This window comes from Sinohyriopsis cumingii, chromosome 9 (genome assembly GCF_028554795.1).
Source record: "Sinohyriopsis cumingii isolate HCF-2022 chromosome 9, ASM2855479v2, whole genome shotgun sequence".
Classification (NCBI taxonomy): Eukaryota; Metazoa; Mollusca; class Bivalvia; order Unionida; family Unionidae; genus Sinohyriopsis; species Sinohyriopsis cumingii.
The window spans coordinates 71,590,945-71,607,605 of record NC_142969.1 but is presented as its reverse complement, the minus strand read 5'-3'; the positions used below and the strand labels follow the sequence as shown (position 1 = coordinate 71,607,605).

At 33.5% G+C, this 16,661-nt stretch overlaps 1 protein-coding gene across 4 annotated transcripts in view; it reads right to left on the bottom strand.

Annotated features, from left to right (window-relative positions):
• Nucleotides 1-16,661, bottom strand: part of LOC149792003 (uncharacterized) — a 105,410-nt gene that overhangs the window by 72,455 nt on the left and 16,294 nt on the right. For all 4 annotated transcript variants that reach the window (XM_089970497.1, XM_089970499.1, XM_089970500.1 and 1 more), the window contains exons 3-6: nt 16,371-16,490; nt 4,975-5,087; nt 2,864-2,970; nt 345-488 (exon numbers count right to left, since the gene is read on the bottom strand). In XM_089970497.1, the coding sequence (XP_089826623.1) occupies nt 345-488; nt 2,864-2,970; nt 4,975-5,087; nt 16,371-16,490 (484 nt within the window). The remainder of the gene's footprint in view (nt 1-344; nt 489-2,863; nt 2,971-4,974; nt 5,088-16,370; nt 16,491-16,661) is intronic.

The window sequence follows — 16,661 nt, the reverse complement described above, 5'->3', positions numbered from 1 at the left end:
AAGATCACCTGGTTAATATGTGATTACCTAGCTCATTGACAATTTTGTCCAAGATTTTTATGACATAAGCCCATATATTAAATTTTTTACCCATTCATATCAGAAATATGGACCCCAATCGGATGCAAGATAACCTCATTATTCTTTGTATACCTTGCTCATATTTAATCTTATCTGAGATCATGAAGATATGAACCTGTATTCCACATCTGATCAAAATCATGTTTAAAAAAAACGTGATATCCAGAGTGGAAAAATTATATGCTGACAGATGGATGACTGAGACTGGGACCACAACATAAGCTCACATGACCTTACAGCCAAGTTATCTAAAACTGCCCTACCTTGCAAATGATGGCCATGCATTGTCAAGGTCATAACCCCTGGGTGCAAGGTCAAACTGAATGTCATTGAGGTCATACAGACAGCTCAGGAGTTTTGAACTCTTCTCATGCTGAAGCCAGACTGCTTTAGGATGGAACCACATACTGAAATAGAGATCATTGTGTCTGTGTGTATGACTTGAAGTCGGCAAAGGGACCAATGCTCAGTGAAAAGCAACTATGGATTCAAACTACACAAGATCTGTAGTTTCTTCCATTTCTAATGGCAAAATTGTAAGCTTAATTAACTTTTGTAGGACTATTGAAAAAACGAAGACATTACAGTATATGTTCTTAGCAAATGCATGACTTTTATTTCAGGAATAACTTAAATATATTTGTAAACACATATAACATAGAGTCTAAGCGCAGCAAAATTTTCATAGGGGGTAAAAAGATGCATGACATTTTATATCATGAATACATTTATATAAAGTTTAAATTTTGGAAAATTAAATTGTGTTGGTTGCAGTCTGCTAAATCTAAGCATGCATTTAGGTACCAATTTATTTGGGAAATCTGTTGATGTTTAATATTAAGTCAAGAGGAATTATATATATATATATATATATATATATATATATATATATATATATATATATATATATATACACACACACATACATACACACACATGCTGAGGTGAAGTATGAAGTATGAGACAAAACTTCTATTCTGTTACCTATATAGCATGTGATGTAGTTTCTAATCCTTAATAAAAGTTTAAGTGAAATATGAGAATATAGTTCCTAGTCCTTAATCCATATATAATCTGAAGAAAAATATGAGACATAGTTCCTAATTTTTTAACAATATACAAGTTGAAGTGGAGCATGAGACATAGTTCAGACTCTTTAATATATATATATATACATATTAATCTATATATAAGTGAAGTATACAATATAGTTCTAACTAGTATTAATGACTGTACACTCAGACTTACTTACACTTAACATATATCAGTCAATACCATGTTTTCTATCATAAAGTTAACATGCACTAAAAGTTCACAGTCAATTCTAAAGACAAGAAGTACTGACTTACAAGATGAAAATATGGTAAATAAGAGACATAATGAAACCATACAAAATATTGATATACATAAACAAGAATACTGTTAACTACTTTATAAGGATTGTGGTAAAATGTTATGACCTTAAAAATAACCACAAAGCAGTAGAGACATGTTGAAATTTTACAGACCAGCAGCCATCATTGGATTTTAAAAGATATCTGGTCTAAAAAAATATTGCAATTTCATAAAGATATAAATAATTAAAGCAATAAGAATGCACTGATATTATCAATTAGAGAAATCATAAAGTATATTGACTATTGTCAATTTATGCATGTGAAGCTATCACTGACTTACACCCTACTACACTGTATACAATCCAGATATAACAGGCAGAGTATGACTTGAGCTATCATGTGCTGTGGGTATATTACACTTTAACTGATTTACATCCCCATGGTGTTACCACCTGCTGTAAGTTCTACAAATTGGCCAGGTACAATATGTGCAAATTAGACTGGCAATATTTCATTCATGCTTGCTTGTAGAGAATGTTTCCGAGTGTAGTTCAGTGAACTGTGTCAGTAAAATCTGTCTCTATCTCACTTGGTGTAACTTTCACTCAAATCCATTTGAAAAGTGGATTCTACCTGGTCCAATTTGTGGAATACGACTTACAGCTGGTGGTAACATCACTGGTCCTAAATCAAATACACAAAAGAACAATGTAGGTCAGGCCCAACACCACGTAAACCCTGACAACTTTCCCTGTGTAGTGGACAGTACTTCAATGGACAATATACTGACATTAGTGGAAAATCGTCGATAAGTTCGGTGTATGCTGTGGATCCCAATTGTACCTGTGATGGCAGGTGTTATTTATACCTAGTAGTACAGTCACAGTCAGAGCCAGAATAAACATCAGTATAGTACTTAACTACACTAAGCTGCATAGTACTTAACTACACTAAGCTGCATAGTACTTAACTACACTAAGCTGCATAATACTTAACTACACTAAGCTGCATAGTACTTAACTACACTAAGCTGCATAGTACTTAACTACACTAAGCTGCATAGTACTTAACTACACTAAGCTGCATAGTACTTAACTACACTAAGCTGTATAGTACTTAACTACACTAAGCTGCATAGTACTTAACTACACTAAGCTGCACCATACTTATGCATTTACTGATAAAGTAATTCATTTTTAAAAAATGAAAATATTATGCCATCCATTACAGTAAAACTACTACTTATCTCTGCTGTGTTGAAAACACCCATCATGATGGATCATTCTCTTGCCTAGCTCTCCGTCTTCTGAAGAAAGGCTTTTCTCCCACAAAAATATAATTGTAAGGATTTACTTTTAAAGTACGGCAAAAAAATGTGAAGATAAAAATATAGGAATTTACATAAAATATCATGATATCTAGCAGACCTGTGTTTATTCAAATACCTGGTAGCTTTGCCATTAGTGACACATTGTTGGATGCTGTCTGCCAATCTATGATGCATGAGGCAAAACCTCAGGAAAGCTCTACCTTTCCCCAATGATGTTTTATACTGAAAACAAAAAAATTCAAAACATGCAAAACATTTTAACAACTTTTAAAATTATCACAAATAAATTATATCTGGGGGTCACACTAGCGTTTTTGTGCATACATGCTAGAATGAATATATTCTGTGTACCCTGTGGAATGACTTTTCCTATGGCTTAAGCAAATTCTCTTTTCCTAAGGTTTAGGTCGATCTAACACAGACAATAATACAGTATTCTGAACAGTTTAGGGTTTGAACCGATCTAATGCAGACAATAATACAGTATTATGAAAAGATCAGGGTTTAGACCGATCTAACACAGACAATAATAGAGTATTCTGAACAGTTTAGGGTTTAGACCGATCTAACGTAGACAATAATATAGTATTCTGAACAGATTAGGGTTTAGACCAATCTAACACAGACAATAATAAAGTATTCTGAAAAGTTTAGGGTTTAGACCGATCTAACACAGACAATAATATAGTATTCTGAACAGATTAGGGTTTAGACCAATCTAACACAGACAATAATACAGTATTCTGAAAAGTTTAGGGTTTAGACTGATCTAATGCAGACAATAATATAGTATTCTGAACAGATTAGGGTTTAGACCAATCTAACACAGACAATAATACAGTATTCTGAAAAGTTTAGGGTTTAGACTGATCTAATGCAGACAATAATATAGTATTCTGAACAGATTAGAGTTTAGACCGATCTAACACAGACAATAATACAGTATTCTGAACAGTTTCACTAAATATCCCAAGGTTCAAATACAGCCTTGAATTCACCTGTAAAAATAATCTGGTCTCATCTCTGAGGAAAATCTAATGACTTGCACTACTCAATAGATGCAATTGAATCCTTGTTTATGAATATGGACTACAGAATAGACACAATGGAATCCTTGTTTATGAATATGGACTACTGAATAGACACAATGGAGTCCTTATTTATGAATGTTGACTACTGAATAAACACTATGGTATTCCTAATTACAAATGTGCAATACTAAATAGACACAATGGAATCCTTATTTAGAAATGTGCACCACTGAATAAACACAATGGAATCCTTGTTTATGATTGTGCACTACTAAATAAACACAATGGAATCCTTATTTATAAATGTAAACTGCTGAATAAACACAATGGAATCCTTATTTATGATTGTGCACTACTAAATAAACACAATGGAATCCTTATTTATAAATGTAAACTGCTGAATAAACACAATGGAATCCTTATTTATGACTGTGGAATACTGAATAGAGACAATGGAATCCTTATTTATGATTGTGCACTACTAAATAAACACAATGGAATCCTTATTTATAAATGTAAACTGCTGAATAAACACAATGGAATCCTTATTTATGATTGTGCACTACTAAATAAACACAATGGAATGATCCTTATTTATAAATGTAAACTGCTGAATAAACACAATGGAATCCTTATTTATAAATGTAAACTGCTGAATAAACACAATGGAATCCTTATTTATGATTGTGGAATACTGAATAGAGACAATGGTATCCTTATTTATGATTGTGCACTACTAAATAAACACAATGGAATCCTTATTTATAAATGTAAACTGCTGAATAAACACAATGGAATCCTTATTTATGATTGTGCACTACTAAATAAACACAATGGAATCCTTATTTATAAATGTAAACTGCTGAATAAACACAATGGAATCCTTATTTATAAATGTAAACTGCTGAATAAACACAATGGAATCCTTATTTATGAATGTGGAATACTAAATAAACACAAAGGAATCCTTATTTATAAATGTAAACTGCTAAATAAACACAATGGAATCCTTATTTATAAATGTAAACTGCTGAATAAACACAATGGAATCCTTATTTATAAATGTAAATTTATAAATGTAAACTGCTGAATAAACACAATGGAATCCTTATTTATGAATGTGGAATACTGAACCAACCTTTAAAACAATCACATAAGATCTTTTAACTGACATGTTACTCAAGTGTGATAATACCTCTCCAATGCTTCTAACATATTTAATGCCATCATTAATCCCTTTGAGGGACCCAAGGCAGTCACAGAAATAATCCCAGTAGTCTTTACGTCGCCCCAGTAATGTCAGACGATCTGAAACAAAAAGCAGTGACTTAAAATTTAAAGTCATTGATTTCCTTTTCTTTTTTTGGAGAAAAATTATGAAAAATCCAAAATAGCATGCTAGTAAACTATTTAAAGAAAGCTAAAAATATAAGTTTATAAACTTATTCTTCATCATCTGAATATGTTTTATTAATTGCAAATTACTGTAATGTATTGCTTGTCACGCATTTCTTTTAAAACATGACAAACCATTTTCTCAAATGCAAGTTAACAAAAAAGATATTACTCCTGTCTTCAAAAATAAAATATTTATATTGTTATAGGAAGATGGAAATTACTTACTATGGTCAGATACAAAATCAGTTACACAGATTGAAACCTTAAGATAATTTTTTAATATTTAAATTTATGTCAGTAAGTGTTGTTCCCCGACTCTTAGTCATGGCAAGGTGATGGTTGTGTGTCACGACATTTTACATCCAATAAAGTCTCTAATCTGGGCAGGGACTCTATGACAGAGGGCATTTTATGCATACCACTGGTGAATTTAAGATAATATTCACACTGTTAGAGACAAATAAGGTCCAGAAAAGGACATATACAATGTTACTATGTGCCATCTATTGATATCTACTGGAGGTTTTGACAAGCAGCCCCCAAAAATGGCAGGGAACATCCCAAAGCAGTAAGGGCACTACTTTGAGAAGGCTGGGTACAATGCCCTCCTTAAATACTGTAGGAACAACACTTTAGATCTTTTTATTCTGAATGATAGCAGCAATAAGATTTTGAAATAAATTATAAAAAGGCAATTTTTAAAAGGCAATGTTAGATTTAGGGTTTTAGGAGCTGCAATCTACAATGTCAATTATACTGATTCAGCCTGATGACCCAACACACATTTCAGAATATTCACTGATGACATCAATCATTCTGATACAACCTGATGACCCAAAATGTATTTCAGAATCTGCACTGATGATGCCAATCATTCTGATACAACCTGATGACCCAAAATGTATTTCAGAATATGCACTGATGATGCCAATCATTCTGATAAACCTGATGACCCAAAATGTATTTCAGAATATTCACTGATGACATCAATCATTCTGATACAACCTGATGACCCAAAATGTATTTCAGAATATTCACTGATGACATCAATTATTCTGATACAACCTAATGACCCAAAATGTATTTCAGAATCTGCACTGATGACATCAATCATTCTTATAAACTTGATGACCCTAAATATATTTCAGAAAATGCAATGATGACATCAATCATTCTGATACACCTGATGACCCAAAATGTATTTCAGAATATGCACTGATGACATCATTCTGATACAACCTGATGACTTAAAATATACATCAGAATCTGCACAGATGACTCCAATCATTCTGATAAACCCAATGACCCAAAATGTATTTCAGAATCTGCACTGATGACTCCAATCATTCTGATACAACCTAATGACCCTAAATATATTTCAGAAAATGCACTGATGACATCAATCATTCTGATAAACATGATGACCAAAAATGTATTTCAGAATATGCACTGATGACTCCAATCATTCTGATACAACCTGATGACCCTAAATATATTTCAGATTATGCACTGATGATGCCAATCATTCTGATAAACCTGATGATCCAAAATGTATTTCAGAAAATGCACTGATGACATCAATCTATCTGATAAACCTGATGACCCAAAATGTATTTCAGAATATGCACTGATGACATCATTCTGATACAACCTGATAACTTAAAATATACATCAGAATCTGCAGAGATGACTCCAATCATTCTGATAAACCTGATGAACCAAAATGTATTTCAGAATCTGCACTGATGACTCCAAACATTCTGATACAACCTGATGACCCTAAATATATTTCAGAAAATGAACTGATGACATCAATCATTTTCATAAACCTGATGACCCAAAATGTATTTCAGAATCTGCACTGATGACTCCAATCATTGATACAACCTGATGACCCTAAATATATTTCAGATTATGCACTGATGATGCCAATCATCCTGATAAACTTGATGACCCAAAATGTATTTCAGAATATGCACTGATGACATCAATCATTGTGATACAACCTGATGACCCAAGATGTATTTCAGAATATGCACTGATGATGCCAATCATTCTGATAAACCTGATGACCCAAAATGTATTTCAGAATAAGCACTGATGACATCAATCATTCTGATACAACCTGATGACCCAAAATGTATTTCAGAATATGCACTGATGATTATACCTGAGATATTAATCATCATTTCAGTTTCTCTATCTTCCAAAACAGCTTAAAATAGTTAAACAAAAACAGTAAATCAATTAGAAGGAATAGTGAAAATAAAAAAATAAAAAACATTCAAAATCAATCTCTTGATGTCTCCAAAAAATACTAATATCCATAATTTAATCAAGAAATTTATCAGAATAAACTTAATCCAAAATCCCCCAAAACCCTATAAACATTTTTGGGAGCATAATAATTCATGAAATTGTAATCTAATTTATACACATTCTGAATAGCCAACAATATAAGACTAGTAAGGAAAGTGGATGCCAAGGCATTGGGAGTTTTGTATGGAAATATGCCTTTACAGCCATCCCTGAACTGGATTCAAATTTCCCATTGGATGTGAACATAAGCTAACAAAGAAGCCACTAAGTAGAGGAAACATTACAGAAATATGCTACTCCTTAGGATGCATGAACATATAAAGTTTTATCAGTGTAAGGTCAGAACAAGTTTGATTAGATATAAGTCATTGCATGTGAAGATGTAACAATGGTCACTATTGAATAGTAACTCTCACTGCCATGCATCCACACAGAATATCAGAAAATAACCAAGTCACTCAAGCATAAAAACTGGGTGACAGTGACCTATTGTTTGCAGTTCTGTTACTCCCCTTGAGACATGTCAAAATACCAATTTAAACAGGATCAAAGATATTGAGCAGATAAGGAACAAATAGCAGAAAATACAAGTCTGATGTCAAAATTGGGTCACAATGACCTAGTCTTGGTATGGTTGAGTTAATCTCATAAATGCATCAACATGCCAATTTTCATGAGTGTGCCTTGAAAGTTTGTCCAATATACGAAAATCTAACAAACCAACAGCTGAAAACAAAAAAGTGATTTAAGCAAGAAAATTAACTCCAGAGTGGGTCACAGTCACCTAGTCCTGGAACGGTTTAGTTACTCTTCTTGAGATGCATAGATATACAAGTTTTATGGATGTAGGTGAAATAATCTTACATATCAAGGTTATAATGAAAAAACAAAACAAATAAGTACACAAATTTATTAATGAACAAAACACATGATAAACAAAAAAATTGTGTAATCCTTCCCAACTTCAATGGTGTGGGAATATAAAGTCAATTCGGTGGTCCCCCACTGCGATGCTATTATGGGGGTTAAAAAGTGAACATGAGTTACACATGAGGTCATCTTATACTGCACACATTATACTGAAGAATCAAATTCATCCAATATATTGGATTTCTTGACAATATCAGGGTCTTCCATTAGATTTCAAGTTGGAGGGTGAGTTGCCAAAGTAGGCGGAGGGAGGTGGGTGACCTCCTCCAACTGGGACACACGTTTTTTAAAAGTAGCTATGTGTGAAATAAAAGTAAACAGGTAAATCACCCTTCTCCTGGCTGACAAGAAAAACACCTGTCATATCCATGTTAATCAGGGACTGTGTTATATCAGGGACTGTGTTATATCAGATATCATGGCATATTAATTAAGCATTTTATTGTGATGGTATTTATTTGGTGTCTTTGCTAATAACTGTTAATTAGTAAATGTATTAATATGTAAATTATTCCCTCAAAAGCCTATTCCATATTTTGCCAAAACCGGGGCAAACTTTTCAGTACAAAAGCATTTTCCAATAACAAGCCAAGCCATTACATTCCAAAATATAAGATTGGTGTATCAGTCATATAATGGCAAAAATACTGTAATCAACACAAGCCAGTGTGTTGGGATATTCATATTATTTAGAGACTTCTCTGAGAAATGCCAACAAAATCAAATACTGTATAGCAGGTTCATTCTGTAGGCAGAAAATTTTCTGATTTTATCCAAAAATTGAATTCTTATATTTTCATGACTGGAGATATATAGATAACTTTTTATTTTAATTGACACAAGCAACATGGAGTTCTACCCCAACAGAAGCTGTTTTTTTTTTTGTGTAACACACAATATTCACAACTACACAATAATCTAAATGAGGACATGACAAAATAAGCTATTATTGTTTAACAAGGAAAAATTAGATGTTATCAACAAGTAAAATTATGTTACTTGTATGTTATATAACTGACATGCCAGCATGTTTGCTTTAAAGTTATAAAAAAGATAGCGGAATGGTGTCAGATTAATTTAAATTATTGACAGGGATAGCAGAATGGTGTCAGATTAATTTGAATTATTGACAGGGAATATTTACTGCCCCTTTTAATGTCAGCCTGCATGTGCACGACTGCCAGTTCAGGCACACAGAAAAAAACTTTTCGTAATATTCTTAACAGCAGTAAAGATTGTATTCCCTTGAATTCTTTAACACAAATGACAGCAATCAATGAATCCTAATTACTGATCATAAAGACATTTTATGTATAATTAAATTTATGTACCAGTACCAATGACTGGGTGCCACTAGGATGTAAGTAATAATTATTTCAGTTGCTAAATGCAAACATATCCTGCATAAAACAAGCTTTTGCCTTAAAAACCAAATGAACAGTATTCTACATAATAGTGTTTTGTCTTAAAAACCAAATACACTGTATCCTACACAATACTGGCTTTTACTTGAAAAGCATAACCCCCTATTTCTGATCAAAACTTGCTTTACAATAGCCAGTATTAAATGCACACATATCAATCCCAACGTGGAAAGAAATTGCTGCTTAAGCTGGCATATAACATCATGATTTTATGTACCAACATTCATGTCTGGCATATTATTACCACCTAGTCTCTAAAACAGATTTTACATGCCTTTACTGGGGTGACTATACTCGGAGATTCAATAGCCAGAGTGGAGATTTCCAGTCCTAGACAAAGAGGATCTTAGTTTTGTAGTATGAAGAGGTAATGTGGACCCAGATTATAACATCATCATTGTGCATTTATTATGAGATTTAATGACAGAGAATTTACCCAATTCATAGTTTTAAGTGCGAACTTTGAATGTCATGTCAAATACCGTAATTTATTATTGTCTGTGCTGAAAATAAAGACTTTACAAGGTCATCTTATCAAAGAAAATGACAAATGGTTTAGTTGTGCTTTATTTTTAAACTTTCATATAATAAACATTTTTAGCTTCAATTAGTTTAGTGTAAAAAATGTTTTGACAAGTTCGAATCTGAGACCACTAAATTTGTACAATTTTGCACCACTAAAATAACCTGCTTTACAATATTTGCTATCAGACAATTTATATATATGCAGGCAAGGCTGATACTCTCTATTTCAATCAATTTAAAATCATATTCAACTTAAAATAATGAGAGATAATAAAGAATAGTATTTGAACAGAACAGACCCTGTGAATTAAGCAGTAAGATTTTGCTCTCTATAAATTCATGTAAACTCTATGTATCACCACCACCCCACACCCAACCCCCATACCTCATGGTTAATCTGATAATCTTCAACTTTAAATAATTTCTGGAATGAGGCACCCCAAAAACCTCACTTACTGGTGACCCGCATTCTTTAGCCCATGCTGTTCCAGTAGGATATTCTTGTAAATTAATCTTTGACAAGGTGGGTGGGATACATAACATTTTGTTAGATTTTACAACTATGCATTTGAACAGTCTTCATTATATCCACCTGAGCTCTCTGGTGTAATTATTGACCCAAAGTTCACCATTCCCACTACAACAGTCAATTTTACATATTTTTCACAAAATTACATTTACCATTGCTGTGCGATTGTCAATCTCTGGTTATTACTGGACAATCTGTATTTTGGAGTGCAAATCTGTCAAGTTCTTTATATATCAATGCAGTAGGTACATACTTTTTGGACAGCCATGCCCCAATATTTTGTAAAAAGTGCAAATATGTCAAGTTCTTTACAGACCAGAACTTACAAATTACAAGGGTATTGGGACAGAAATAAGTCCATTTTTCACAAAATGTATATCTCAGTACAGTAGCTACAAGTTGCATGGGTTCTGGACAGCACACCATCCATTTTTCACAAGAATGAGTACCTCTTTAGTTCTTTAAAAATCAGTATAATTGATACATGTGTTTTGGACAACAATGCCCCATTTTTTTTTTTTAAGTGTGAATCTGTCAAGTTTTTTTTGCCCAACAGTACAGTTGCTACATGTGTTTTGGACAGCAAAGAACCTATTTTTCCACAAGCAATGCTGCAAATCTCTAAAAAAAAATGATTTTTAACAGATCAGTAGTTTAGTAGTTGCATGTGTTATGGACAGCACTGAGTACTTTTTTTTTATATATATAAAGAACATGATTCAGTCAAGTTCTGGACCAGCAGATAAATGAAATGGGGACATTACACTTTATAATCATGAAAAAAGTATCAGCTTTCACTCATGAGCTCAAAAAAGTATGTCAATATTCCTATAGGTATACACTGAAGACTTTCATCTTGACAGAGCTGCCAACCCCGACGAATCTGTCTCTGTAAGGGCAGCTGATTTTTTTCTGTAAGAGTGACCAGTTTTCAGTAAGGTGTAAAAATAATATCAATAACTGCTTTTGCAAAGCTGAAAAATGTAATTAAAAGTTTGACACATCGACGATAAACATTATGTACGCATAGACTTTACTTACCACTAATACAGTTGCAAAAACTCTAGTTCCAAACCCTATGCAGCTCAATGGCTTGTTGCTATCTCTCAACTTGACATAATTCTTGGAAATTCTTTTCCATTTCACATGACAACGGCAATCACATCTCCACCCACGAGACATACTCAAATTAGCATGTGATGTCCAATAAACGTAATTGTGTCCTTTCAAGCTTTTATTCACAAGTATCTGAATACTCCTTTTTATTCTTCTGTGTTGATTATTAACACTTTTCTAGAAGCTTATTTTCCCTTTCGTCTTAAACATGCATTGCTTTCTCAGCGCCATTTTTAAAAATTCTATAATCAACAGTTTGATCATGCAGACGCTTCGCATGAACAAATAGGTGCAGTTTAAAGCGCATGGGGTGCTTCTGTAAAGTTAGTCTGGTTCCGTGACTGATTTCACTAATTCTAAGATGAAACCCAGATCCAAATAAAACACAGATAAACCAATTATCCCAATTTTTTTGGCGTGATCATCTTTCCATAGTTTTTGCTAGTATGCCGTAAGTCCATATTTTAAGGGTAATTTTCTAAGACTTATGGCAAAATCGCAAGAGTTGGCAGGTCTGTCTTGATGTTATTCAGTTTTTTTGCAAGAACCAGTCATTTGCGATTTTCACACACAAGAAATGAGACTGAAAATGTCTTTATGCTTTTGTTAATAGTCATCCAAAAAAAGGTAATCTATAACCAATACCATGTGACTATAGACCACCAAATGACCCTAGTAATCTGTAACCAATACCAAGTTACAACAGAACACCAAATGCCCTTAGTAACCAACACCAAGTTACAACAGAACACCAAATACCCTAAGTAATCTATAACAATACCTGGTAACTAGAGCCCACCAAGCAATCTGTGGCATTCTTCCTCTACTAGTATCAACACCTTGGAAATCAAGCTGTATATGGTGACTGTAACTCAGATTTGCTCTGCACACATAATAACATACAGTCAAATAAATGTAACAACTCTTGATTCTGCAATTGTCCCATAAATATTATTCCTTTTTCCTTTCTGTATCATAATCTAATATTTAAACTTACTCTAAGGTTTACAGTGATAGAAGAAACATTGCAAATTCTATTCTGCTGTTGTTAAACAATAACATCAGCAGCAGATAAATCTATTCTAACTGAAACACATACTATTTCTCCCATGACAAGATCCAAAAGTCTAAGACAGCGTCATAAAGCAGGGAATGTGGTCATTATCAGAGTAAGTCTAAGATGGTGTCATAAGGCAGAGATGTGATTATTGTCAGTTCAATCAAAACAGCAGGGGATTTAATTATTGTCAAAGGTAGCTATCGTTTTCATAATCAGGGTGTGTGAATATTGTCCCATGAAGTTATCTCAATTAAAATATTTGTCCAAATGCTTTTCTGTTACAAATGGAAGTGAACTGATCTTCAAGCATGGGCCAATTACTCTATAAATAAGGTAGATATATACAAAAAAATTAAAATTGTTTTATGTTCTAATCTTGTCACTGATATACAGCTATTGCCCCCACCGCTTCTTTCTGTATTTCTTATTGAGACTATACTTTTTTAATACGTATAATCCTTGCCATTTTGTAGTTCCAATTATTATTATAATGGAGAAAAACTTGGAAGTTATTCTTGATGCAATAAAATGTTTTTTAACCAATCCATATGTAAAGACTGTTCAAATGTTTACAAACCAGCTGTCCAAATTTATTCAAAATGGACACTTTTTCTTACGGTGATATCTGAAGCTGCTTATGCATAAATCACTTGATAGGGGTGGGTGGTGTCTTTCTAAATTTCCTAACAGTCCCCAAAATGAATTCACAGAAGAACAGAAATAAAGTGTATCAGACAAGCATATCAGATAATAAAAGTAAACTAAAAACTAACTTTTCAAGTATCTGAGAAGAGGACATTTACCATCATCACCACGTTGAAAACAAATAGTTTTTCCTTTGGGACAAAATGAGAAATTTTAGTCAAACTTTTCAACATCTTTATTCATAAGAAATATCTTTAAAAGCAATTATATTCAGAATACATTAGATACAATTAAACAGGTCCCTTGACTATGTGACCTGGTCACATGACTAATGGATAACAGGTCCCTTGACTATGTGACCTGGTCACATGACTAATGGATAACAGGTCCCTTGACTATGTGACCTGGATCCATAACTACTGGAGAACAGACCACTTGAATCATTGACCTGGTCACATAACTAATGGATAACAGAGCCCTTGACTATGTGACCTGGCCCCATAACTACTGGACAAAAGACGACTTGAATCATTGACCCGGTCACATGACTAATGGATAACGGAGTCCTTGACTATGTGACCTGGCCCCATAACTACTGGACAACAGACCACTTGAATCACTGACCTGGTCTCATGACTGCTGGACAACATGCCCCTTGACTATGTGACCTGGTCACATGACTAGTGGATAACAAACCACCTGAATCACTGACCTGGTCTCATGACTAATGGACAACTGGTCCCTTGACTATGTGACCTGGTCACATGACTACTGGATAACAGAGCCCTTGACTATGTGACCAGGTCACATGACTAATGGATAACAGAGCCCTTGACTATGTGACCCGGCCACCTGACTGCTAGACAATGGGGCTTGTAGGTATAAAACTATTTGAGCACAAACACTGGAATTCTGCCTAAAAACTCAATAACAAAAAAGTAAATACATACATTTACTCAATTATGTGGAGACTTGGCATCTAAAAATTAAAGCAGCTAAAAGATCCCAAATGTGTGTGATTTTAAACTTTCTAAGAGTAAAGCTGCAAAAGATCCAAATTTTATAAATATTTGAGCATGATGTTCAAATTTTGTGACAACAGGGTCTGGTTTAGTGGATGATTTATTTTCATTATGTGGAGACATGGCATGTATGTAAAAATTCAAGCAACTAGAAGATCCCAAATGTTTGTAATAAGAGTAAAGCCGCAAAAGATCAAAATTTTCAAAGTTTGAGTACAAGTTCAAATTTTGTGATAACAAGGTCTGGTTTAGTGGATGATTTGTTTTCTTTATGTTGGTTTTAACAAATCTTTAACTGCCCTTTAGATGCTGGTGTAAGCACACATATTTTCAAAAGGACAAAGAAAAATAATGTGAGAAAGCATACATTCTGAATTGTTTTCTCTAATGGAAATGAAAATCTCAGGAAAAAATATATGTACCTTTTGCAGCATACAAATCTTATGAATATTCAGTGATTAAAGACTTTATATAATCATTTCTTCCGAACCACAGACTCATATATAATTGAAATGTTCAGTGTTCATGACATATCACTTTCTACTTTTATGTTTCAATTATTTGGATTACAACTCAGTAAAAGTCATCATCATAATCCACAGGAGGAGATAACTCACTATGCTCCTGTATCACCTGCCTGTGCAGAGATTTCCTCATTTCTCATGACGTGCATAAATTCCTTAACCAGACAATGAGATAACTGGTACTGAGAGTGCAAGTAAAAGTTCACCAGTGTGACCCAACATGACTTTTATGCTGTCCAAATGAACCAAGCAAAGTCCCTCTTTCAAACAAATGAAAGGAGATAAAGGAGCTTAGCAGATGGCTTGCAACAATGCCTGACAGTTAACTATAGAGCTATGTAGATAGGTTTCTGCTGTAAAAAATGAGAAAGTATAATCTGTTTTGTAAGTTGCACCATCATACCATCATACAACCTATTTTGCTTGTGATATATATATATATATATATATATATATATATATATATATATATATATATATATATATATATATATATATATATATCACATCACGAATTCATCACAAGCTGTATTCACATTAGATCTTTAGTTGCAAGAGATGAAAAGGTAATGAAATTAGAATCTATTTTTATGCAATTTTTTCTGTGTTGTACAATGATAGATTACAGTTATCAAGCTTTGATGTCCAAGCTTGGGGCCCCGAGTGGCCAAGTGGTCTAAAGCGCTCTCCGTTACAGATCAATGTCATCTCACCTCTGTCTGCGTTGGTTCGAGTCCAAGACTCGGCTAACATTGGTACGTGGGAAAGCCTGCCCTTTAGCTTCTCGTGGGTCAGTGGTTCTTCCCTGTGTTTTCCAGGGTTCTTCCTCCACCAGTTATACTGGCCGCCATGGATAGCCTATCTTGTGCTGAAAAATGGCGTTAATCCCTAGAACAACAACAACATGTCCAAGTTTGGTTTCAATAGGTCTATTTAAAAAGGAAATAGGAATAAATACAAATCAATTTTATATACTACCAAAGCAACATCAAATCAAAACCGTATTATAGTATAATATATATATATATATATATATATATATATATATATATATATATATATATATATATATATATATATATATATATATAATGCTAACCTTTCATGTCTGCCTGGAGTATGTACTCTAGTTTGGCGCAGAATCTGTGTAGCATCTGATTATCATCATTGACAGGTATGCCGTCAGCTTGAAAACTACTCTTCATTTCACGCACGCAGTCTGAAAGACAATAGCTGAAGCTAAAATAGGATAATATGGTCCCTCTCTTATGAAACCATCCTTCTGCCAAGAAAAAGTTGTCTTATCAGAGGCATGGACACTCATGAGGAGGAGGAGATGGTAAAGGTGGATATGTACAATTACACTATCTTGTATAATGTGGTTTATTGG